Genomic DNA, 26,836 nt, shown 5'->3' on the forward strand with positions numbered 1-26,836 from the left:
CGTATACAGACCGTACCTATACATGAACCGTATACAGACCGCACCTATACATGAACCGTATACAGACCGCACCTATACATAAACCGTATAAACAGACCGCACCTATACATAAACCGTATACAGACTGCACCTATACATGAACCGTATACAGACCGCACCTATACATGAACCGTATACAGACCGCACCTATACATGAACCGTATACAGACCGCACCTATACATGAACCGTATACAGACGGCACCTATACATGAACCGTATACAGACGGCACCTATACATGAACCGTATACAGACGGCACCTATACATGAACCGTATACAGACGGCACCTATACATAAACCTTATACAGACCGCACCTATACATAAACCGTATACAGACGGCACCTATACATAAACCGTATACAGACCGCACCTATACATAAACCGTATACAGACCTGACCGCACCTATACATAAACCGTATACAGACCGCACCTATACATAAACCGTATACAGACCGCACCTATACATAAACCGTATACAGACCGCACCTATACATAAACCGTATAGACCGCACCTATGCATAAACCGTATAAACCGCACCTATGCATAAACCGTATGTAGACCGCACCTATGCATAAACACACTGTACCTATACATGAACCGTATACAGACCACATCTATACATGAACCGTATACAGACCACATCTATACATAAACCGTATACAGACCGCACCTATACATAAACCGTGTACAGACCGCACCTATACATAAACCGTATACAGACCGCACCTATACATGAACAGTATACAGACCGCACCTATACATGAACCGTATACAGACCGTACCTATACATGAACCGTATACAGACCGCACCTATACATAAACTGTATAAACAGACCGCACCTATACATGAACCGTATACAGACCGTACCTATACATGAACCGTATACAGACCGCACCTATACATGAACCGTATACAGACGGCACCTATACATAAACCGTATACAGACCGCACCTATACATGAACCGTATACAGACCGCACCTATACATGAACCGTATACAGACCGCACCTATACATGAACCGTATACAGACCGCACCTATACATGAACCGTATACAGACCGTACCTATACATGAACCGTATACAGACCACACCTATACATAAACCGTATAAAGACCGCACCTATACATAAACCGTATACAGACCGTACCTATACATGAACCGTATACAGACCGCACCTATACATGAACCGTATACAGACCGCACCTATACATAAACCGTATAAACAGACCGCACCTATGCATAAACCGTATACAGACTGCACCTATACATGAACCGTATACAGACCGCACCTATACATGAACCGTATACAGACCGCACCTATACATGAACCGTATACAGACCGCACCTATACATGAACCGTATACAGACCGCACCTATACATGAACCGTATACAGACCGTACCTATACATGAACCGTATACAGACGGCACCTATACATGAACCGTATACAGACGGCACCTATACATAAACCGTATAAACAGACCGCACCTATACATGAACCGTATACAGACCGTACCTATACATGAACCGTATACAGACCGCACCTATACATGAACCGTATACAGACCGCACCTATACATGAACCGTATACAGACGGCACCTATACATGAACCGTATACAGACGGCACCTATACATGAACCGTATACAGACGGCACCTATACATAAACCTTATACAGACCGCACCTATACATAAACCGTATACAGACGGCACCTATACATAAACCGTATACAGACCGCACCTATACATAAACCGTATACAGACCTGACCGCACCTATACATAAACCGTATACAGACCGCACCTATACATAAACCGTATACAGACCGCACCTATACATAAACCGTATACAGACCGCACCTATACATAAACCGTATAGACCGCACCTATGCATAAACCGTATAGACCGCACCTATGCATAAACCGTATGTAGACCGCACCTATGCATAAACACACTGTACCTATACATGAACCGTATACAGACCGCACCTATACATGAACCGTATACAGACCGCACCTATACATGAACCGTATACAGACCACATCTATACATGAACCGTATACAGACCACATCTATACATAAACCGTATACAGACCGCACCTATACATAAACCGTGTACAGACCGCACCTATACATAAACCGTATACAGACCGCACCTATACATGAACAGTATAGACAGCACCTATACATGAACCGTATACAGACCGTACCTATACATGAACCGTATACAGACCGCACCTATACATAAACCGTATAAACAGACCGCACCTATACATGAACCGTATACAGACCGTACCTATACATGAACCGTATACAGACCGCACCTATACATGAACCGTATACAGACGGCACCTATACATGAACCGTATACAGACGGCACCTATACATGAACCGTATACAGACGGCACCTATACATGAACCGTATACAGACCGCACCTATACATGAACCGTATACAGACCGCACCTGTGCATAAACCGTATAGACCGCACCTGTGCATAAACCGTATAGACCGCACCTGTGCATAAACCGTATAGACCGCACCTATACATAAACCGTATAGACCGCACCTGTGCATAAACCGTATAGACCGCACCTATGCATAAACCGTATAGACCGTACCTATACATAAACCGTATACAGACCGCACCTATACATAGCCTGTACCTAAACATAAACCGTATACAGACCGCACCTATGCATAAACCGTATAGACCGCACCTATACATAAACCGTATAGACCGCACCTATACATAAACCGTATGTAGACCGCACCTACGCATAAACAGACTGTACCTATACATGAACCGTATACAGACCACATCTAAACATAAACCGTGTAACAGACCGTACCTATACATCAATTCAATTTTTTTGAGGGGTGAAGTTACTAAAAAACAGCGATTCTACCATTTCAGCGGTCACCATATGGGATAAATATTCTGATACTTCACTAGTTTGGACAGTTACGCACTCTGCGATACAAAGTACGATACTTTTTTTTTTTTTAGAATTTATGTTCTACCTAAAAAGAGAGTGATATCGACATATACTGTATTTATATAACATTTTTATTTAGTCCCACTAGGGGACTTGAGCAAGAGATCGCTTGTACAATACACGGCTATACAGTGGTATTGCAGTGTATTGTGCCAGTAATGATCGCTTATGGCCACAGGGTGAGCAGTTTCATAGGTGTACAAACATGGCAGTCCCGGGGGTCTTCAGCAGCCCCCAGCTGCCATTCCGCAATCATGTTGCCTGGCGTGATGATGAGCATCAGGGGGGACATCTTCCTCCATTTCAGTCTCTTAACAAGGATCTGTGCGAACTTTGCATAAATTAACAGTACAGTCGAACATAAGAAACTTTATAATATATCTTATCAGAGAAATACACCTCTTTCCCCACTTATGAGCCACTTCTTCCTCTCCCCCTTGAGCTTGTCATCCACTCTGAAAAAAACCCACCTTAAATCTGTCTTGACTGCAGGATCATGTTATACTCTATAGAGAGGGGAGGGCGAGGAAAGAGGGAGACATAGAAAGATCACAGTGAGCTCTCTAGCAAGTCTTTTACCTCACTTCAGAGCTGGATTCACATATACACTGCTCACTACTACTGTGTAATATCCTCCATATTGCTGATGCTTGTCTTTTTATTTTTCAAGCACGCAAAAAGAAAGCAAGAATCCCGAGCTACTCTCGGGTGCTGGTTAGGTAACAACAAGTATAAAGACTAGACAAATAAAAAACAACGTGACTTTATACAAATCAGTGACATCTTTAATATCTCTTGTTAGATGTGTAACATTTACAACAATGAAGGAGCGTTACTCCACGGCTGAACACTGGGGAATCCTGGGGTCAGGGTGCGGGGACTGTCCAATAAATACATCTAGATTATATCTTTTCGGTCTCTCTTTCCATAGGAAACATGGCGGCTGTGTCCGACGGATACAGCTGGTCTAGGATCCCACAACGCTTCTTTGCATCCAGGGTGTGGGGTCCATCGCTCCTGGCTGCAGATCTTACAGGAGGATGATGATGGTGGACGTGATCAATGCTTCTCCAGGGCTTTCGTTAACAACTCATTGAGACGCCCTACCATGGGCCGGGGGTCATCGTTCAGCCCGGCGGCAATCATGGCGTTCTCATAGATCTGTGTATGTAGAACAATTTTACATATCAGGGGGGTTGGCACTACACCCGGCAGCCATGATGTGCCATCAGTGCCTCATCACATTGGTCATCACTGCTCACTCCAGCGTCCACATGGGAACATAGGATGATATATTAGGGCGCCATTACTTATGCAATTTATTAATGCCCTGCAAAATATATCTGTGCTTAGGTTTATAAACCCATAGAGAATAAAAGTGCGAGGAATCAGTGTCGGTGCCACGTATAGCGCTCCACTACGGCTCCAGCTTGTGTCTTACCTGATCGAGAAGTAATTTGGCCAGATCTTGGTCTGTGTCCTTCAGCTGTCCGAGTTTCTTAATAAGAGGATGCCTAGAATAATGTCAGATCAAGGGGGTCACAAACAGTAGTCACAGGCACGGATTATTTCTCATTAGTAGATTTTAAACATGAGAAAAGGAAAAAAACAAAAAAAACAATGGTTGACGCGTTTCGAGCTACACAAGCTCATAATCATAACTAAGAACTAGTGTAGCTCGAAATGCTTCGACCGTCAAGTTTCTTAAATTTTTCCTGGTGTATAACATCTGGCCCCTTCTCCCCCTGGTGTATAACATCTGGCCCCTTCTCCCCCTGGTGTATAACATCCGCGCCCCTTCTCCCCCTGGTGTATAACATCCGCGCCCCCAATGTATAACCTCCGGCCCCTCCCCCCCGGTGTATAGCCTCCGGCCCCTCCCCCCGGTGTCTGCCTTTACTAAAATGTGACAGAACGGCTGTGGTTTGGAGCTCACTGATACCAGCGTGATTCTAATAGGAGCCACCGGTGTAATAAGTCTGACCATGACATTTATTCCCTCCTAAATCTTCCCCCATCACCTGTGAGTGATATTATTGAGAAGGGGAAGGAAGCACAGCAACCCAGCCATGAAGGGGAGACCGACCGCATAATGTTACAGAGTGAGGCACTGAGTGAGGAGGGCAGAAAAGTCACTAACACTCTGATGACCCCAAAACTGCAGTCCAGACCTCCTCTGGAATTACCATCAGCACAAACACTGTGCCCCCACCAGGAGCTTCATGGCCGCGCAGCTGCTTGCAGCACAATGCCGAGCGTCGGATGGAGTGGTTGACCTGTCGCCAAGCCAGCACTACCGTGGCCCTACCAAAACCTGAGCACCAAGGGCAGGTCCGATTAGTCAACTACTGTCTGTTAGGTCTTATGAATGTTGACACGCACCCAGTGTTGATCTCCAGGGTGGGCTGCAGGAGCTGAGCTCGTTCTTCATTTGTTTTGGCAAGCTGCTGTGTGCGCAGGAAATGTCTGGCCGCCCCCATCTCCAACACAGTAATCATGGCCGGGTGAGTGTCCAGACGCGGTGTGACCTATATGAAGAAAAGCACTAATAATCCCGTGCAGGCTGTAAAGATGACTTCCTATACTTGGGGTGTGCACGTACTTTGATATTGGTCACTCGAGTGCCCAAACCGTTCCTCATCCAAGCCATGAGATCCTCGGACTCCTTCTCGCCCAGTTTATCAGAAGCTGAAGGAGACGTGAGACTCTAAGTGCCCAAAGTCATCTCCTCACCCGGACTGGCCCAAAATCAAATGACAGCTACCTGCACGGCTGTCCTCAAACTTCTCCTCCTTGTAATGATCCACCACGATGTCCGTCTCCACCGAGATCAGCTTCTTCTTTTCAAACTCCCGTAGGTGCAGCAGTGTGAGCTCATCAAACTGCTCGTAGCAGAAGAGGACCTGGCGAGACAAAGCAGATGGGGAGATCAGGGTGAGAGAAGGGGCGCAGAAGAGTATACAAAATGGGGGGAACATGAGCAGCACCTCTGTCTGCTTCTGCTTCATGGCCTCATAGTAAGGACTGTGCTCCGCAAGGTGGCGGTTGGGTGCGCACAAGTAGTAGATGTTGCGGGATCCCGCTGGCATGCGAGTGGCGTACTCGGCAAGGCTGGTCTGTTCTCCTGCTGGCAGGGAGGACGACTCAAAACGCAGCAGTTTCCCAATGTCTTCCTGTAATGATGAATGGGAAAGTCACTTGACCAACACACGGAAACCTTAAGAGGAACGGTCATAACCCAACATGGAGCAGGTTTGTGTGCCCCGTGCAGCGGCCATCGCTGCAGCACTGCAAGATCGACCCGGATGTCAGCAGCTCCTGATGCTTTGCCATGACCGCGCTGCACACGCGAGACCCCCGCACCTTCACATCCTGCTCTTGGGTGGTCACAATCCCTTCTCGAATGAAAAGCCCGTAGTCCTCAAAGAATTTCTTGTATTTCTCGGCGTCCTTCTTGCTTTGGTCGAGGAAAAATCTGATGAGCCGTCTCTGCAGCACATCGCGTAGTTTCCTGATCAAAAAGGGAATTAAAACAATACTCATTTATCGAGCCCAAGTCCTGTACGAGCACAGACAGCACAGGAGCTCAGATACGGACAGCAGGTTTTGCTATTTTTCTTGCTGTGTTTTTTGCTACGTTTTTCAGGTACAGCTTTGATTCCACCTTGCAAGCATGAACACTACAAGATGCAAGGCCACCTACCTACACATGTTTGGTGTCTATGAGCTTGTAATGACCTGGAGAATCATAATGGCAGGTCAGTTTTAACATTTAGTGAACATAGCAAAAAAGCCAAGTGTGGGATTGCACTTTTTCTTGCAATTTCATCGCACTTTGAATTTTATTTCTATTTTCTGTTACACGACATGGTAAAACCAATGGTGTCGTTCAAGAGTACAACTCGTCCCGGAAAAAATAAGCCGTCATATGGACATATTGACTAAAAAATAAAAAAAGTTATGGCTCTGGAAAAAGGGAGCGAAAAACAAAAAAAGCTCCGGGGGTGAAGGGGTTAAAACAGGGTTGGCTACTTTCGGGGGATTTTATTTAGTTATTTTGTCACTAAATGCATGTATTTGAGGCTTAAAAAGCTTTTTTGAATTGGGTTTCATTAAAAATTTTGCACCGTTTTGCTTTTACAGGTTCCTTGTTTTCCTGCACATTCAACATTATTGTGGTCTGAGGCCATAAATCAGCTGAAAGGAGCTAAAAAAAGACAGATAAGAGAGTTACAAACTTCCCTTCAGACCATCAGAAGAGCTCGCTGACAGATTCTCAGCTAACTTATTCTGCAGGGAGCAATAATCAGTACAACCCAGAGGTTATAAAAGGCACACACTGCAGAATTATTGATTTAACCCAATTGCAAAAAATGATTTTTAGATCCAAATTCATGCATATAAGCTTTTTTTTAAAAAAAGGGGTTGTCCATCTCTGAAGGTTTTGTTTTCTTAAATGTGCATATATTTGGCTAAAAAATATATATATTTTTCAATTTAATTTCATTAAGAATTCTGCACCGTTTGCCTGTGTTGCATTTTTTAAGTCTAGCTGCAGAATGAGTTAACTGAGAATCTGTAAGTAAGCTTGTTCTGATGGTCCAATGGGAGGGTTTCTGATTTATCTGTTCAGTTTTGTTTTTTTTTAGCACCTCTTATTTGATTTGACAGGCACAGGGGTCTTCTGCAGACCCCTAGCTTGTAATGACACCCATCGGCATCCCGTGATCATGTGACAGGTGGGCCGATGGGTGGGATGAATGGCTGAGGAGTGTAAAATCCTGCTGTCAGATATTTCTCACCTTATGAGGGAACTTTCCTGCAGCAATTCTCTGCTGAGATTCAAGGGAATGTCCTCGCTGTCGACAACCCCTGCAGAGAGCAGAAACACAGAACTGTTAGAGTCAGGGTATGATGGGAGTTGTAGTTTATCAACATCCGGAGAGCTGGCGATTGCCGATCCCTGTGCTGGTGTAGCAATGTTGGTGTTGTCCATCTTTGGGAATATTTTTCTTTTTAACTTACATGAATGTATTTGGAGTTTAAAAAAGTAAATAAATAAACTTCCATCGGGTTTCATCAAAAATGTTCAACTGTTTTGCTTTTACAGGTTCTTTTTCTTTACTGCACATTAAACTTTGATGTGTTCATAAATCAGTTGAGAAAAAGGACAGGTAAGAGTTACAAACGTCCTTGTCAGATGTCAGAACGAGCTCTCTGATGGAACCTCAGTTAACTCATTCTGCAGCCAGTGAATCCCAGAAGCTTCAGAAAGAAAACTGTAATATTTTTAATGAAACCCAATTGTAAAAATTATTTTTAGCTCCAAATACAAAGTTTTAAAGCAAAAATAATAATAATAATTTAAAAAAAAGTCCCCAAATATTGAAAACCCCTTTAAAGCCAGTTACATACAAATGGCTATCACGGGCCTCCTGACCCAAATTTAGCAGCCTCATATATGTTTGTGTCTCTGGGTTACAAGACCAGCGGCCAGTCCGCACATGGTGGTCCACACATGGACTTTAAAAGTTGGATGTGAGAAATGAGGGGGGGGGGGGGGGGAAGCATGTATGAAGTGCTCACCTCGTAGGAAGCGCAGCCACTTGGGCAGGACGTCCGTGGCCTTGGTCTGGATGAGGACCTTGCGGCTGTACAGGGCCACGCTGGACCCCAGCTCCCGGCTGACGTCAAACATAGAAGGTTTCTGCATAAAAGATCACACCGCATCCATTACAGCGAGCAGCGGCCGATGCGCACTACTCCCATCTACGCACCAACCCCCGGCCATGGCCATCTATCACTGCAGCTGGCGACGGACGGCTCACCATCTCCGGCACATAGAAGATGCTCCGAATATTCAGAGGGGCGTCCGCCTTGTAGTGAAGCATGTAGCGCGGTTTATCATACGCCTGGGCAATAAACCGGTAGAACTCCTCGTGCTGCCATTCTCCGATCTCTTTGGGGTCCATCATCCAGAGAGCCTGAAAAAAGACCCTATAAAAAGTAAGGGAGGGATGAGGAATCCCGAATACGGGGGAGCAGAGGGTTCGCCTCCTACCTGCAGGGTGTTGATCCTCTTTCCATTAAGGTACAGGGGGAAGCTGACAAAGTTGCTGTATTTCGTCACCACCTCTGAAACAACAGAAGAAATGTTTGCGCTTTTATGCAGACGAATTCCAGGAATCTCAATATTTTTTATTTTTATTTTTTGGGCGTTTAACAGATTTTAATTAATTCTACAGATTTATAGATCGGACGAGACAAAACTAAAAATAAGGTTATTTTATTTCATCTTTATTTTTTGAACTGGAAAAATTTAGCATTATTAACCAGTTATTTTCTTTGATCTTGATTCTGCAGTATTTGATTGCTTATACTATATACTTCATAGGAAGACCAACGTGGAATCAAGATGGGCCCGAAGCAGCCATGGGAACCCATCGACCTCCGGCTTTAGCGTCGCAGGGAGGCCGATGGGAAACGGTGAATGTGCGAACCAGCAAACAGGCCATTTAAATGCCGCTGCCAGTGAATGAATCCAAGTGGTTGAACGTCAGGGTTCAGCGCATGCTCCATACACTGCACCATGACTGATGTAAATTTAGGTCAGAGTAAGCAAACCCTACTTAAGTGCAGCGTTTAAATGGCTAATCGGCAGCGATTTGAGCTGTCTCCGATCGCTGCTATTGGAAGCAGGTGCTGGCTGCCTTATATTCAGCTCCTGAGCCCGCTCTGTACACCTTCACTTGACATAGGATGTATTGGCAGAAAAGCCTTTGGACTCACCTCTTACTCTGTCCTCACTGGCAAACTCCTTACAGTCATCTTTAAGATAAATGATAACTTTCGTCCCTGGCCTCACACCATCGGCCTCTGCCAACTCAAAGACTCCAGATCTACGGAGGAAAGAAGCAAATTTAGTGAATCCCAATCCATACGCCTGGAGTATTATACAGTGCTATAGTATATGTTGGTGCACATAAAGGATGATCAGAGCGTTCTCAATTCTGTACTGACCCATCAGACGTCCAGCAATATCCGGGGCTGCCGGGCTCCGAAGCCTGAGAGTAGACGACCACTTTGTCAGCCACCATAAACGCGGAGTAGAAGCCGACACCGAACTGACCAATGATCTTTCCGGAGCTGTCAGCCTGGTTCTGCAGGGCGTCTAGAAAGGCCTGCGGGAAAAGCAAAGCAAATCACATCACAGACGTAAGAGCCGGTGGGTACGAAGAGCCCGAAAACGACCTGGTCTGCAGGATTACCTTGGATCCCGACCGTGCGATGGTGCCCAGATTAGAGATCAGCTCCTCCTGCGTCATCCCCACTCCGGTGTCCTGCAGGAATGATGTCACAGTTAGGGACACGTGGTACGCGCCTGGTCACCCTCCCCCCCCCATACCCTCCGTCTTATTTAGATGCAAGAGGTTTTGCTGCCCGTACCTGCACTTGTGTTAACTGCTTCCATCACCAGCACGGGAGAGGATGGAGCTGGGTAAGCGGCAGTCATGTCACATCCCAGATCTTGATTCATCATTTACACCGCTTATCAATGGGGGTCCCGGGGGGGTATTTAATAGGAGGGAGATAGTGATGGACTCCTTACCTGGATGGTGACCGTGCCCTTCTCGCTATCTGTGTGCAGGTGGATCTCCATTTCCGGCAGGCTGGTCCCCTGAGACAGGAGCTTGTGCCGCAGCTTCTCCAGGGCATCGCTACCGTTTGAGATCAGTTCCCGGATGAACACCTGGTGACACACGGCGTCAGACATAGATCAACAATAGACCGAGCTCATCTGAAGCCACATTTCTCCATTGCCGAGGCGGCTGTCACCTCTCTGGTTTACAGATGTGTCTTTCCCATCTGTTTGCTGATCAATAAAGACAATACATATAAATGGCCGCTCTCACCTCTTTTTCCGAGTATAATGAGCGAGCGACAATGTCCAGGAGCTTCTTCGTCTCGGCCTGAAATTCGTGCTTCGAGGCGACACCTGCGAGACATGTACAGATGATCTGTGAAGCCATTTTCTCTGCACGTTGCCATCTTACTTTAACACAATAGTACAGGTTCCAGGATTATTGGAAGTTCTGGATTATCGAAAAGTCGTGGAAACGTTTATAAAACTTGCATCTGGGAACCCTCAAGGAAGGCAAGTAACCAGTTAGAATGGTTATGTTGAATCCCACCCTTGCATTTCCATTTTAAAAAGTGATAATATTTGGAAATCGGTGGGGGTCCGACCTCTGGGACCACCACCTATCCTGAGAATGAAGGGCTGGTTTAGCACTGTGGTCCCTTCATAATAACATCCCGGCCTCCACCTGCTGTACAAGGGGACACAGTGAAGCATAAGTATCATTGGATCGGTGCTGCGGCCCCTTCATTCTCAGGAACGGTGGGTCTAAAGCTTGGATTCCCATAGATGATTGCATATAAAAGCCACAGATTGGGGATAACAGGCCTACAAATTATTATGCATGCTACAACTCTCACAGTGCTGTCAGGGCATTCTGGGCATTGTAGTTCTGCAATAAGAAGCAGATTTCTGATGTAACAGATGCATCTGCATGATACAACACCCAGCGTGTTGTCAGGACATACTGGAGCCCAGTGATATGCATAGAACTATAATGGAGACGGTGACAGCTGAGCACTCACCCTGTACGCTCTCAGTGTCGGAGATGATTGTGTGCAGCGCAGGCTCTTCCTCCTTGTTCTCCGCGGTCTGTGTGGTATATCTCCGGTACGTTACACTACTCAGTGTGGGGAGCCTCTTCCTGGAGGTGGGCACTGAATGCCAGGGAGACGGCCAGTACCTGGAGACACAACCTGAAACAAACAAAAAACAACAGATCCCTTTAGCATCAGCAAACTGATGTCCGACATCCACACCTCAGGTGACTTCTGTTCCGTCTATTCCAGTCGGAACTATGTGTACTGGGACCTCCACCAATTACACTAATACCTCCGACCGACAGAACACGGAGGAGGCCCTACACAATTTGGCAGCGACAAACACCACAGAACTTACGAATAAAGGGTTGACCAAAATTAGAAAAGACCTAGAAATAGCGCCTCTCTTGGCTGCAGCATTTCAGAAAACAGCTGCAATACCAGATACAGCCAGGGACAAGAGCGGCGCTTTTTTCCAATTCCTTTAAAGGGGAGGTCTAGGGTGCAGACACTTTTAAAGGCTTGTATCATCTTCTGTCTTCAGGAGCGCGCTGCTCCTCTGCCTCCCAACTTCCTGTTTGCCGGGGGGACACTGCGCTGTTGACAACTGACAGTTTGGAGCACACAGGGAACGAAGCAGCTTCTAAACACCACTTACAACCTCTACATAAAAGCCCTTTTATTCACAGCGCTCCTCGCATAGAAAAAGGATCTCTGCTACCAGACTTCAGCGGTGGCCGGTAACCTAGGCAACAGGTTGTGAACTATAAAATTAAAAAATCTCTCTGTTCCTGAAAATGACAAGTTGTAAAGTTGCCTGTTTTTATAAGAACTTTGCAGTATGACCCATTTAAGAGATGATCCCTTTAAGGTAAATGTATAAGGCTGAAAATGATCAGGGGGCCACGTGCCACTCACTAGGTGATTACGCCCTTGATCTGGTCCTGCCTGGGGTCAGCCGGTGATGCAATGTTTGCCGATCACACACAGACGGCCTGCGGTCCTCCTCCTATACAGGACCCACGTCCTCTGTGACATTGCGCTGTGACTCTTTTATTGCAGAAAGCCTTGTTCTTACACAAAGCACCCGATGTTCACTGCGTCCTCACACCCTGAGAATCGCCCGTCTTATGGACTTACATAAATGGGAATGACCCCTTTAAGGAGGCCTCATGAGTTAATGTCCATCGATCGCTTTTTGACTTTAGAGAATACAAGAAGAAAATAAAATAAGGATTGGGCATATTGGATTTCACTATGCCCAATCCTTTGAGTCTCAGGGCAGATAAGCAGCGTCCAGCTAACGCTCGTCTCCTCGTAGAGAATACATGACGATCACCCCCAGCATACAGGTGTAAGCAGGAGAGATGTATTGTCAAGGTGACGGGAACAATAAAGTTGTGTGATTCAAGATGCTCCAGCTCCGGTCATGTGACCCTCTCCGGCGCTGGACCGCAGGTGAAGCCTTATCCCACGGTCTCCCCGGGGAGGACATTAGAGGACACAGTGGTCGCGGCACCACGTGGGTATCACAGCTCTGCTATAAAAAAAAAATCTTTAAAAGCTACGTATGACATCAGGCTGGTTAGTGGTGACGTCAGACTCACCGCTCAGGCTCCTCCCTGATATGACAGCCCCGGTTCTGCTCCACGACCGCAGCGACCGGCTGAGGGATCCTCTGAGCAGTGCAGAAGCCGCCATGTTACTTCAGGGACGCGCGCACGTGAGTGACGTCACCAGAGCGCGACCAAGAAAGTCTTCTGCGGTGACGTCACTGGTGGGCGTGTCTGCCTTTTCCCAGCTATGTGGACGCTGGTGCAGGAGCCGGTGGCATCCAACACTGCCCCTAGTGCCGGAAACGCGCATTACTGCTGGTGTCACCACTATTCCCCCAGTGCCAGGACCACGCGGGGCCGCTGGTGACACCACTATTCCCCCAGTGCCAGGACCACACAGGGCCGCTGGTGACACCACTATTCCCCCAGTGCCAGGACCACACAGGGCCGCTGGTGACACCACTATTCCCCCAGTGCCAGGACCACGCAGGGCCGCTGGTGTCACCACTATTCCCCCAGTGCCAGGACCACACAGGGCCGCCGGTGACACCACTATTGCCCCCCCCAGTGCCAGAACCACACAGGGCCGCTGGTGACACCACTATTGCCCCCCCAGTGCCAGAACCACACGGGGCCGCTGGTGACACCACTATTCCCCCAGTGCCAGAACCACACAGGGCCGCTGGTGTCACCACTATTCCCCCAGTGCCAGGACCACACAGGGCCGCCGGTGACACCACTATTGCCCCCCCCCCAGTGCCAGGACCACACGGGGCCGCCGGTGACACCACTATTGCCCCCCCAGTGCCAGAACCACACGGGGCCGCCGGTGACACCACTATTCCCCCAGTGCCAGGACCACGCGGGGCCGCTGGTGACACCACTATTCCCCCAGTGCCAGGACCACACAGGGCCGCTGGTGACACCACTATTCCCCCAGTGCCAGGACCACACAGGGCCGCTGGTGACACCACTATTCCCCCAGTGCCAGGACCACGCAGGGCCGCTGGTGTCACCACTATTCCCCCAGTGCCAGGACCACACAGGGCCGCCGGTGACACCACTATTGCCCCCCCCAGTGCCAGAACCACACAGGGCCGCTGGTGACACCACTATTGCCCCCCCAGTGCCAGAACCACACGGGGCCGCTGGTGACACCACTATTCCCCCAGTGCCAGAACCACACAGGGCCGCTGGTGACACCACTATTGCCCCCCCCAGTGCCAGAACCACACGGGGCCGCTGGTGTCACCACTATTCCCCCAGTGCCAGGACCACACAGGGCCGCCGGTGACACCACTATTGCCCCCCCCAGTGCCAGGACCACACGGGGCCGCCGGTGACACCACTATTGCCCCCCCAGTGCCAGAACCACACGGGGCCGCTGGTGACACCACTATTCCCCCAGTGCCAGAACCACACGGGGCCGCTGGTGACACCACTATTCCCCCAGTACCAGGACCACGCGGGGCCGCTGGTGACACCACTATTGCCCCCCAGTACCAGGACCACACTGGGCCGCCGGTGACACCACTATTCCCCCAGTACCAGGACCACGCGGGGCCGCTGGTGACACCACTATTGCCCCCCAGTACCAGGACCACACGGGGCCGCCGGTGACACCACTATTGCCCCCCAGTGGTAGGACCACGCGGGGCCGCCGGTGACACCACTATTCCCCCAGTACCAGGACCACACGGGGCCGCCGGTGACACCACTATTGCCCCCCAGTGGTAGGACCACGCGGGGCCGCCGGTGACACCACTATTCCCCCAGTACCAGGACCACACGGGGCCGCCGGTGACACCACTATTGCCCCCCAGTGCCAGGACCACACGGGGCCGCCCGTGACACCACTATTGCCCCCCAGTGCCAGAACCACACGGGGCCGCCGGTGACACCACTATTGCCCCCCCAGTGCCAGAACCACACAGGGCCGCTGGTGTCACCACTATTGCCCCCCAGTGGTAGGACCACGCGGGGCCGCCGGTGACACCACTATTCCCCCAGTACCAGGACCACACGGGGCCGCCGGTGACACCACTATTGCCCCCCAGTGGTAGGACCACGCGGGGCCGCCGGTGACACCACTATTCCCCCAGTACCAGGACCACACGGGGCCGCCGGTGACACCACTATTGCCCCCCAGTGCCAGGACCACACGGGGCCGCCGGTGACACCACTATTGCCCCCCAGTGGTAGGACCACGCGGGGCCGCCGGTGACACCACTATTCCCCCAGTACCAGGACCACACGGGGCCGCCGGTGACACCACTATTGCCCCCCAGTGCCAGGACCACACGGGGCCGCCGGTGACACCACTATTGCCCCCCCAGTGCCAGAACCACACAGGGCCGCTGGTGTCACCACTATTGCCCCCCAGTGGTAGGACCACGCAGGGCCGCCGGTGACACCACTATTCCCCCAGTACCAGGACCACACGGGGCCGCCGGTGACACCACTATTGCCCCCCAGTGGTAGGACCACGCGGGGCCGCCGGTGACACCACTATTCCCCCAGTACCAGGACCACACGGGGCCGCCGGTGACACCACTATTGCCCCCCAGTGCCAGGACCACACGGGGCCGCCCGTGACACCACTATTGCCCCCCAGTGCCAGAACCACACGGGGCCGCCGGTGACACCACTATTGCCCCCCCAGTGCCAGAACCACACAGGGCCGCTGGTGTCACCACTATTGCCCCCCAGTGCCAGAACCACACAGGGCCGCTGGTGACACCACTATTGCCCCCCAGTGCCAGAACCACACAGGGCCGCCGGTGACACCACTATTGCCCCCCCAGTGCCAGAACCACACAGGGCCGCTGGTGACACCACTACTACCCCCCAGTGTCGGGACTACGCAGGGCCGCTGGTGTCACCACTACTACCCCCCAGTGTCAGGACTACGCAGGGCCGCTGGTGTCACCACTACTACCCCCCAGTGCCAGAACCACACAGGGCCGCTAGTGTCACCACTATTGCCCCCCAGTGCCAGGACCACGCAGGGCCGCCGGTGACACCACTATTCCCCCAGTACCAGGACCACACGGGGCCGCCGGTGACACCACTATTGCCCCCCAGTGCCAGGACCACACGGGGCCGCCGGTGACACCACTATTGCCCCCCAGTGCCAGGACCACACGGGGCCGCCCGTGACACCACTATTGCCCCCCAGTGCCAGAACCACACAGGGCCGCCCGTGACACCACTATTGCCCCCCCCAGTGCCAGAACCACAGGGCCGCCGGTGACACCACTATTGCCCCCCCAGTGCCAGAACCACACAGGGACGCTGGTGTCACCACTATTGCCCCCCAGTGCCAGAACCACACAGGGCCGCCGGTGACACCACTATTGCCCCCCCCAGTGCCAGAACCACACAGGGCCGCTGGTGACACCACTATTCCCCCAGTACCACGCGGGGCCGCTGGTGACACCACTATTCCCCCAGTACCGGGGCCGCCGGTGACACCACTATTGCCCCCCAGTGCCAGAACCACACAGGGCTGCCGGTGACACCACTATTGCCCCCCCAGTGCCAGAACCACACAGGGCCGCCGGTGACACCACTATTGCCCCCCCAGTGCCAGAACCACACAGGGCCACTGGTGTCACCACTATTGCCCCCCAGTGCCAGAACCACACAGGGCCGCTGGTGTCACCACTATTGCCCCCCCAGTGCCAGAACCGCACAGGGCCGCTGGTGACACCACTATTGCCCCCCCAGTACCAGGACCACGCAGGGCCGCTGGTGTCACCACTATTACCCCCCAGTGTCAGGACTACGCAGGGCCGCTGGTGTCACCACTACTACCCCCCAGTGCCAGAACCACACAGGGCCGCTAGTGTCACCACTATTGCCCCCCAGTGCCAGGACCACGCAGGGCCGCTGATGTCACCACTATTGCCCCTCCAGTGTCAGGACAACGCAGGGCCGCTGGTGACACCACTATTGCCCCCAGTACCAGGACCACACAGGGCCACTGGTGACACTATTGCCCCCAGGATCAGAACCACATGGGGCCGATGGTGACAGCACTACTGCCCCCAATGCCAGGGCCATTTCGATAGATATATATATATATATATTAGTGTGTTTTCTTTGTAATTCTGCGTTTTGCAATGTATAAAAAAAAAAAATCCTTATTTTCATGTTTTTTTAGCTTTTTTTTTTTTTTTTTGGGGGGGGGGGGGGGGTGGCATGGTGGCACTGTTCACACCTGTTACTTTCACCTATAGGATCAGAAATAGGAAGAGCTGACCGGCTGCACGACAAGGACCAGACCAACCTCTGTCTAAAATGGGGTCTGTTTTTCGTCGTGGGGTCCGGTATTTTTGGCCGGATCTGTCTCACATGTATTGTTTCCCCAGAAGGGTTTTCCTGGAAAAAAAAATGACCTTTTTATTGTACACACCAAACGGCTGTGTTCATACATAGAATGCACCATCTGATTTAGGTTAGAAATGCAGTTTTATTATTTTAAATTGCTGCTTTTGTTTTCGATGTAACATCAAGCCTTAAAGGGGGTGAAGTCCAAAGTAATTATTCTCCTAAATCTCTATTTAGTGCCAGAATCTCCCCTCTCTATATATTTTTTCACTTGTTTTGATGACGTCTTGTTTGGGAATTCCAGTTCATGTTGGAGTACTCAGAGGCGTCATCAGTGCCGCTTATTGCAGGGGCTGGGCTAGTCACTGTGGGATGTGCACAATGACAGTGCACACTCTGCTACTGGCTCAGATCAGCAGTAACGACCCAACAACAGAGAATCAGAATACCAGGTGAGCAGAGACTATTGACGTCACTTGCAGGAATGGCGCTGGTTTACTGCACACCGGGCATTCTGACAATAACCGTGTTGCAGGCTCATGCCTACAGATCTGAGCCGGCGCAAAACAGTGCACTGTCATTGTGCACAGGGACTAGCCCAGCCCCTGAAACGAGCATCACTGATGACATTTTGTGGAAGAGGCTGTGGCAGTGATCGCTAGCTAAGCCGGAGTTGGGGGAACAGTAGGGATTTTTTTGATTCAAGTAAATTTGGAAAACAGTTTTGATTATGGCACTAACGGATTTCTACTTGCACATTTGACGGATTTTAATTATTTTTTTTTATGTGTGTTTAGTCCCCCCATCAGTTAAAGTGTTTATCCAGGACGATTTTTTGTGCTACAGGCGTAAAAGTTCACAGGGAGGTGGTTTCTACCAACACCCCTGTTGTGCCCGGGGCAGATTACTGCTGGCACGGAGTGGTTTTTGTATTCCAGATGTATGCAGCCAATTCTGCAATTGTGAGGTTTTTGTATTTTTTTTTAAGTTGGAAAATTATATGCATAAATATATTCCAGTCTCCACATTTAGGAATTTTTTATTTTTTTTTGTAAGATTGTTTCTTGGCAAATCTTAAAAGTCGTGCGAGACATTTTAATGGATCCTGTGACTTTTTACCCTAAATAAAAGGACAAAAAAAGGAAACAAGCAGTTTTGCTTTTGCACAAAATTTAACGCGTATTAATTTTTTTGGAGTAAATTACGGCAAGGAATCCCACAAGACAAAGAAAAAAAAGTAAATACAGAATCAGGGATCTACGTTTACACCTCATAGTAGTTGGCTTTACTTTGTCCCAGAAACTTGTGCCAAAATGTCTCAATTTTTTGGGGGGTGCATTTTGTAGCATGTTAAGCCCCTCATTGGTGATGGTGCAAAAGTGTCTAAAACAAATAACTACGGTGCAAATCACGGAAGATGGGTCTTATAGAACAAATTACACCAGAATTCTGGTTGCTTTTAACTTAAGAAAACAAAAGCTCCAATGTTTATATTGTGTTTAATATTTTCTATTAGCTCCCAACTTTTTTTTTTTTACAAAAAAAATTGCAACAAAAAACCTAAAAAAAGCTGCACAATCGAGGTGTGTTCTGATGTTGCGTATTTGCTGGAGATGTCCAAGGCGAACTTGCATGTAGATAATTTTCTTTGTAGTAAGGTTTGTGTTCCCGATGCGTTTTTCTTTTTTCCAAGACTTGTAAAAATCTGGCAATTTTATGACTTTTTTTTTTTTTTTTTAAATAATTTTCTGTCATGAAGAGGAAAAAAAAATAATTAACAACCAGCCTATAACGCACCAAATAATCTCACTTGTGTAATTTTACCGGTATCACACACTTTTTTATATACCCATAACTTTTTATTTTTTCTTAATATGCAGCATGTCTTACTTACTGGATATGACCATTTTTAGCCCATAGAAGTCAATATGATCTAACTAGTTTCAATTCTGCATGGTACAGAAAATACAAATGAAGGAGAAGAGGGGGGACTTGAGGACATTTGCTCAGAAATTGTACAACTTAAAGAAGTCCTCCTCTCTCCAACCCATCAGTTTTTATATTATACAGTACTGTGTACTTACAATTGCTTATTTTGCCTTTCTACCCAGATAATTCTTCACCATTAGGTCCGACAATACGTGATTAAAAACTGACGAGCTGAATCTGTCTATGCTCTAAGTAGAAACAGGAGGTCAATTTTACCTGTATGAGTCATCACTGCAAGAGTCCCTGGCTGGGGGGGGGGGGGGGGGAGCAGCAGGGTCAGGAGTCAAAGGGGGATGATTCATGCAGGGAACAGAGACTTCCTGTTTCTACATAGAGCTTAGAAGGATTCAGCTAGTCAGTTTTTAATCACGTAATGGAGAAGAATCAGAGGGGTAGAAAGGCAAAATGAGCAATTGTAAGTACAGTGTTATACAATATAATGAAAGCAATGTATTAAGTGGATAAAATCTTTGATGGAAGGAGGCGTGCTTCTTAAAAAAAAAAAAACTGAAAGCATCAGGAAAACAAGCAGCATTGTTCGGGGATGTCACAGGGAGCTATGGAAGTCCCGATAGATTGGTTACAGCCAAATGCATTTCGAATAGTAATTCTGCTTGGGGAATGGGAGGTGACTGTCCAAAATTCTCATGCTCTGTAACCTTCCATCCACCTGCTCTACCGGGCAGAGGGACTCTTACAATATTACTACGAAGATCAGAATGCCCAACCACAAACCCCAGACCACGACTACCGAAGTTGCACCACCTGTCTCCCCATTGGGTTCCCACTATGCTCCACGTAGGAGGTGTATATAGTCCGGGGCTTGTGAACGGCAAATTACAGAGCATGAGAATGTGGACAGGTCCAGGACGTAATAAACTGGTTTGTGCACCAAAAGTAGTTTGTCCTTGTGGGAGATTAAAGACACGACCAGAGCCCATGCTCTGACAGGTTGTGTGTGACAGGACGGCTACGCTTGACCCAACTTTCGCTGTCATTCTAAGCCAAGAACCATTGATATGAAAAGGGCCTTTCACCTGCCAAGGAAGGACAATGTCCCAGGAATTTTGTCACCACATCTGCTAGGAAATGCATCCTAAACTCAATACAAACTAGAACATTTCTCAACGCAAGATGTTGCCTTTGGTCACAATGTCTTCGGCTCATAAGAAGCCTCAAATTTACAGAATTAAACAGTTTACTGGAAATGAGGTAATCAGACATGGACTCTGCTGCGGAGGACTGACTACATCCATACACGTGTGATGGTCTCCTCTAGACAACCTACATTCATGGATGCGGCTCCTGGATGATACACTATAAAACCTCCAGTACAATGACAAAACACCTCTATATACAGTAGATAACACAGGATCCACCATTCACAATAGGTGATGTCACAGCTCACCTCCTCCTCCTGTACAATGATTGATAACACCTCTATATACAGTAGATAACAGGATCCACCATTCACAACAGATGTCAGTTCACCACCTCCTCCTCCTCCTGTACAATACCACCTCTATATACAGTAGATAACACAGGATCCACCATTCACAATAGATGTCACAGCTCACCTCCTCCTCCTGTACAATGACTGATAACACCTCTATATACAGTAGATAACAGGATCCACCATTCACAAAAGGTGATGTCACAGCTCACCTCCTCCTCCTCCTGTACAATGACTGATAACACCTCTATATACAGTAGATAACACAGGATGCACCATTCACAATAGGTGATGTCACAGCTCACCTCCTCCTCCTGTACAATGACTGATAACACCTCTATATACAGTAGATAACACAGGATGCACCATTCACAAAAGGTGATGTCACAGCTCACCTCCTCCTCCTCCTGTACAATGACTGATAACACCTCTATATACAGTAGATAACACAGGATCCACCATTCACAATAGATGTCACAGCTCACCTCCTCCTCCTGTACAATGACTGATAACACCTCTATATACAGTAGATAACAGGATCCACCATTCACAAAAGGTGATGTCACAGCTCACCTCCTCCTTGTGTACAATGACTGATATCACCTCTATATACAGTAGATAACAGGATCCATCATTCACAATAGGTGATGTCACAGCTCACCTCTTCCTGTACAGTAACAATCCAGCATTCATAGGTGATGTCACAGCTCATCTTCTCCCCTCACTATGACCTTTAGGAAAAAAAAACCCTCAGAGAAAAAAAAATACATTCAACATGAAGAACGGATTTAAACAACGGATCATTCCTGATGACATTTCCTTTAAGTTTGTGAAGGCCTAAAAATGTGCGCGCTATATATAGAGTGCAATTCTCCTGCCCACTGACACCTCGAGTGCCATTTACAGGACACCGGTGTACCTCAGCTGTGCGCAACTGGTTTCTTTTGGAAAAGGGGGACCCGTTCGGATGACTGAGAACTGTCCACCCTCTTGTCACATGTTTTAATAAATACTTAAAGGCACGGTGTCGGCTCCTAAAGGCACAGTGTCAGCTCTTAAAGGCACGGTGTGTTCTCGTGGGGGGGTAAGGAATAAACTACAGGGTAAAAATTTCAGTAATTTATAATCGATTTTAAGCAATACTTTATATACAATTAAAAAAAAAAAACATGCATAGTCCAGCGTACAATGTCCAAAAACAGCATCTTCAGAAAATTAAAAAAAAAAAAAAAAAGGAAGAAAACCCAGAACACTGAAGTTTTAATACCATGTACACTTTACTCAGCATGAAAATAGCTGCTGTCAAGACAGTATTTCCACCCCTTCCCTGCCAGAGGGATGAACGTCACCTCTCCCTCCTGACAGCAAAGTGGCTAACAATGTCATAGGATAAGAAATGCTCCCACGTGGCGACGCGCGCTCTACCATTCTGTACAATGATTCAGTCTCTTGCTTTGTGTTTTTTTTGTAACTTTTGTGGTGGGGGGAGGTTTTTATCCCCCACCTTTTATTCTTTGCACCCATTTAAGAAAAAATAAAAAATAAAATAAAGGGTGGTGGGGATAAGAAACCAGCATGATTTTCACTTTTTTGATTGCTTGGATATTTTCAATTTTCTCCATAGTTTTTATTTTAAAAATACACAGTTCCAAAGGTTTTGGAGGGAGAAGTTTTCCATCTGCTTTCATGTCCCGGCAGTTTAACAAAAAAAAAAAAAAAAAATTATAATAAAATAAAGGGAAGGGATTATTTTATAAGGATGGTGAAATTGGGAAAAGAAGAAAAAAAAGACTGTACAAGATGGGAATGGGAGGAAAAGATGGAGAGCGAGAGAAGGGGAAATAACTTGGTGGAAGAGCTTTCTGATGTCTGGGGTTTCCAGAAAAGAAAAAAAAAAAAAAAAAAGTTAAGTAAACCATGACAATTTTTTTTTTTTTTTTTTTACAGCATCTTTAACCTTAACCTCCCTCCCTTATTTTTTTTACAAATGTCCCATGAAGAAAAAAAAAAAAAAATCATCCCAGTTTGGAAAAGACTGATGCAGTTACAAGTGGCGATAGTGAACCCCCACCTTACACCCCACTTTGTTTTAGGCTCTCTTGTAGCTGCAGGAGAACACCCCCCCTCCCACTATAAGACAAGTCCTCAAAAAAGAAGAATGAATAGAATTACACACGTTAGCGTAATAATAATAATAATTAAAAAAAAAAAAAAACAACATTCACCCCCTTCGCTGCCAGACGCAGCTCGGCGCCAATCTGGCAGAGAAGGAGAGGTATCCCCCCCACCTCCCCGTAGAGGAGTGAGGATGGAAGAAGGGTAGTTCCTCGATCGCTTTCCCGGGCCGGTTGCCCCTTTGTCAGGACCAGAAGGTGGAAATGATGACATCTCAAAAAAAACAAAACAAAAAAAACCTAAAATTCCCCAACACACAAATAGGTTCAATTGTGTTGAAACTCAGAGCAGCCACTGACGATGCAAGAGAAAGGTGAAGGCGATGCTCAGCAGCGCTCCGACATCCTCCCCCGCAGGCTTGGAATCTGGCAAATGGGCGGTGGTCTCAGTCCAGACCGAGACCCTGTGTCCCTGATGTGCAGACCAGCAATGAGTAGACGAATTAAAACAAATGTCCATTAAAGAGGGGGTGGCAGGAAATTGGGTGGCGGGTAAAGGGAGGGATAGATATTTATATATTTATAATATATATATAACAGAGCGGAGAGACAGAGGGAGAGAGAAAGTGAACCCTCCCGCCATCCCGTCCTCCAGTTCGCTGCCGTTCTGTGGATGCTACAACCCCTCCACAAACTTTTCCAAGGTGTCCCCTGAAGTATCTCCGACAAGAGACAAGTCATTCGTCAGGGCGCCGCGGTTGGGGGGATTCAGCTGGGGAAGCATGGCGCTCTGTTCGGGGTTCCCCAGGTGACCCTGGTCTAAGGAGGTTCCTATTGAAGCTGCCAGGCCGGGGTGGGGCGAGCCCGTCTGCGGCGAGACGTGGTGAGGAGAAGGCTGCGGCTGTACACGAGGTGAAGGGCTGGAATGTGGAGGCTGCGACTGAGGCCGAGGCGACTGGACGGGGGCAGGTGAGCGCACCTGATTGCTAAGGGAGGTGGCAATCTGCTGGCCGGGGGGAAGGTGAGTATTTGGGGGCTGGCCCGTCAGGAGGTGTTGCTGAGGACTCATGGGATTAGGCTGGCCGGAGGAAGCGATCTGCTTGAGCTGCTGCTGAATCCGCAATGCTTGCTGAAGGCTTGGCGATGTGCCGTCCGCGCCCAATCCCTGCTGTGCCATCTGTGGGATCGGCCCCACGGGGCAGCTCTGAATGGAGAGGTGTTGCATACGCTGCTGCTGCAGAGCTTGCTGGGACTGTGGGTATCCTCCTTGCGGCTGCTGGAACTGCCCGTGAGCCGCCATCCCGCCTGCCATGCCCGCGCCACTCTGCTGTTGTTGCTGCTGCTGCATGATTTGCCGTCGTAACATTTCTCGATACTGTGGGTTATTTGCTAAATTGGGATTGTGACCTGAATTCATGAGGCCGATGCCCTGGCCCTGCGGGCTCATTCCCAGCTGTTGCTGGGGGACGTTGGGCCTCTGCACCCCGACTTGCATGGGATTCATGTTCTGCAGACTGGGCTGAGGATGCATACCGGGCTGCTGCGGTGGCTGTTGCGGCGCCTGCTGCGGCTGCATACCGGGCTGATTGGCCACATATTTCGCAGTTCTTTGCTTAATGAAAGCAGCCATTAACTGAGGGTTCGATTTAAGGATATTGAGCACCTGTTGCTGCTGCTGGGGAGAGCTGGGAGACTTAAGGGTACGTAGAAGGTCTTGCAATGCATTGGGCGATATGTTGCGTGGCTGCTGCGGAACCCCTTGCATTCGAGGCCCTGCCACCACTTGCTGAGCGGCAGCCATTTGCATCACAGCTGGACGTGGGATATTTTGCTGTAACTGAGGCTGCTGAGGCATTGGATTGGTAGCCCACTGTCCTGGCTGCATGCCGGACATGATAGGAGGGGCATTGATCGGGCCAGGGCGTGGCACATTCATGCCCATTTGCTGCAAAGGATTTACCGGTCCAACTGTTGGACTCACCATACCTGGGCGTACACCAGGCATGCCATCAATATTGGTAACGCGGTATAGCTGCTGTTGCTGGGCCTCCAGAGTGATCTGCCGGGCAGCTGCAACTGCGGCGGGAGGTGGCTGTACCGTGGGCTGGGAAGGAGAAACCACGGGTAACGTATTGGATGGCTTTCCCTGTGATGCCACATTGGTAGGCTGAGTCCTGGCCACGTTAGGGAAGCCTGGCGAGGCCATTCCTACAGGAGACTGCTGAGGGGCAGGCTGTGGGGTTTGCGGAGTGCTGGGCTGCTGCGTGGGCGTTCCCGGAGTTGCCGGTGCAGGGGAAGATAGCGGCTGCTGAGGAACTGTCCGTGTGTTCATGGTGGCCATACGCCGCCTCATCAGCTGCGCCTGCTGCAGTCTGTGTTGGATCTGTTGCTGCCGCAGCTTCTGCTTGATGTTGAGACAGAAAGGGACGGGACACTTGTTCTCCTGGCAGTGTTTCGCATGGTAGCAACACAATGCAATAAGCTGTTTGCACACAGGGCACCCTCCATTTGTCTTGCGCTTGCAACCCTTTGTATGCTGAACCACCCTCTTCATCTTCTGACACGAAGGAAGCGAGCAGTTGGCGTTACGACACTGGCAGGCATGCACCAGTGACTGGATGCACCTCTGGATGCTCAGTCGCCGCGATTCCTGAGGGCTCTTGGATTGGGCTTCTCCTTGACTATTGCCCTCGTCATCCAGACCCAGACCCCATTTGACCATCTTGTGCTCATGATTCTTCGTGTTGTAGCAGTTCACACATAGATCATAATCCTGCAAAGGAATGAAAGAGTTATCCCACCATAATAGACAATGTAAGTGCACCTCACATACAGTGCTCACGCTCACCTCGCATACAGTACAGTGCCAGCGCGTCTCCACGTGGTGCTTGCACTCGTTGCAGGTGTACACAAATCTGTCTTGCCCCTGTGTGTGCAGCTCCACCAGCATGCACAGTGTGGACCACTTGGAGCGACGCAACGAGGAGAACTCCCAGTGCTTGTCCCGGGCCAGAGTCAGAAATGCATCCCGTCCATCCATCAAGTCGCAGCTCAGAAGGGGATCTGGATCCACGATGGGTGGGAGGGAGTTGATTACTGGACCCGCGTAGAAGTGGATCACAAAAAACACCTACAAAAAGAAGAAGTCTGTAAGATATGGACGAACTTACAGGAAAAACTTAAAACTAATGAGGCTGAACCAAAAAAAAACAAAAAAAAAAAAAAAAAGAGGAAAAACAGAATTTCTTCAAAAAGTGTGCAGAGCCTCCATCATATGTCTAACCAGATATATTGGGCAAACAGTCTGTCACCCTGCAGGTATCATGTGTCACAAATTAGGATGCGTGCATGATACCTGCCGGACATCAGTCAGCTGGCAAGTCAACAGTCTCACCCAGCGAGCGGCAGTAAAATTGCAGACTCTTAAACTTTCTAGAATCAAGGTCCTTCACGTCATTAATCGTTCCGTACCTCTTTATGCTTTTCCATGGTGGCATAAAGTTTCTGGCTCAGATCATTGCACACGTTGGGCATGGTGGTTTTCTTCTTGTTAGATCGGCTCATACTGCTTTTATTCTTGTTGGTCTTTTTGTTGTTTTTCTTCTTGGCATTCTTGCTGTCACCCTGGCAGCCCTAAAGAGTTGAAAAAAAAAAAAAAAATCGCCTGTTAAAATT

The 26,836-nt window shown here is 48.7% G+C and overlaps 2 protein-coding genes across 2 annotated transcripts in view; both read right to left on the minus strand.

Annotated features, from left to right (window-relative positions):
* Positions 1–3,800: 3,800 nt before the first annotated feature.
* Positions 3,801–13,479, minus strand: TRAP1 (TNF receptor associated protein 1). The gene is made up of 18 exons (XM_077274601.1): positions 13,325–13,479; positions 11,703–11,873; positions 10,952–11,034; positions 10,648–10,788; positions 10,307–10,378; positions 10,059–10,219; positions 9,828–9,937; positions 9,100–9,173; positions 8,867–9,022; positions 8,625–8,745; positions 7,841–7,910; positions 6,402–6,549; positions 6,026–6,211; positions 5,803–5,941; positions 5,641–5,726; positions 5,421–5,566; positions 4,480–4,552; positions 3,801–4,199 (listed from the first exon to the last, which is right to left on the minus strand). The coding sequence occupies exons 1-18, from the start codon at positions 13,416–13,418 to the stop codon at positions 4,098–4,100; spliced, it is 2,133 nt and encodes a 710-aa protein (XP_077130716.1). The 5' UTR covers positions 13,419–13,479; the 3' UTR covers positions 3,801–4,097.
* An 8,672-nt stretch (positions 13,480–22,151) lies between these two features.
* The window catches only part of CREBBP (CREB binding lysine acetyltransferase), a 28,519-nt gene continuing 23,834 nt past the window's right edge, over positions 22,152–26,836 (minus strand). The window contains exons 29-31 of the mRNA XM_077274602.1: positions 26,633–26,794; positions 26,010–26,291; positions 22,152–25,934 (exon numbers count right to left, since the gene is read on the minus strand). Of these exons, the coding sequence (XP_077130717.1) occupies positions 23,838–25,934; positions 26,010–26,291; positions 26,633–26,794 (2,541 nt within the window). The 3' untranslated portion in view covers positions 22,152–23,837. The remainder of the gene's footprint in view (positions 25,935–26,009; positions 26,292–26,632; positions 26,795–26,836) is intronic.

Source organism: Ranitomeya variabilis, chromosome 7 (genome assembly GCF_051348905.1).
Source record: "Ranitomeya variabilis isolate aRanVar5 chromosome 7, aRanVar5.hap1, whole genome shotgun sequence".
Classification (NCBI taxonomy): domain Eukaryota; kingdom Metazoa; phylum Chordata; class Amphibia; order Anura; family Dendrobatidae; genus Ranitomeya; species Ranitomeya variabilis.

Bases quoted from the DNA above. Each gene is read 5' to 3' on its own strand.
- TRAP1 (XM_077274601.1), bottom strand. From the start codon at position 13,418: ATGGCGGCTTCTGCACTGCTCAGAGGATCCCTCAGCCGGTCGCTGCGG. The intron at 6,212-6,401 runs GTGCGGGGGTCT...TCATCATTACAG, and splicing joins CCCAAGAGCAGGATGTGAAG to GAAGACATTGGGAAACTGCT. The intron at 5,942-6,025 runs GTGCTGCTCATG...TTGTCTCGCCAG, and splicing joins TGAAGCAGAAGCAGACAGAG to GTCCTCTTCTGCTACGAGCA.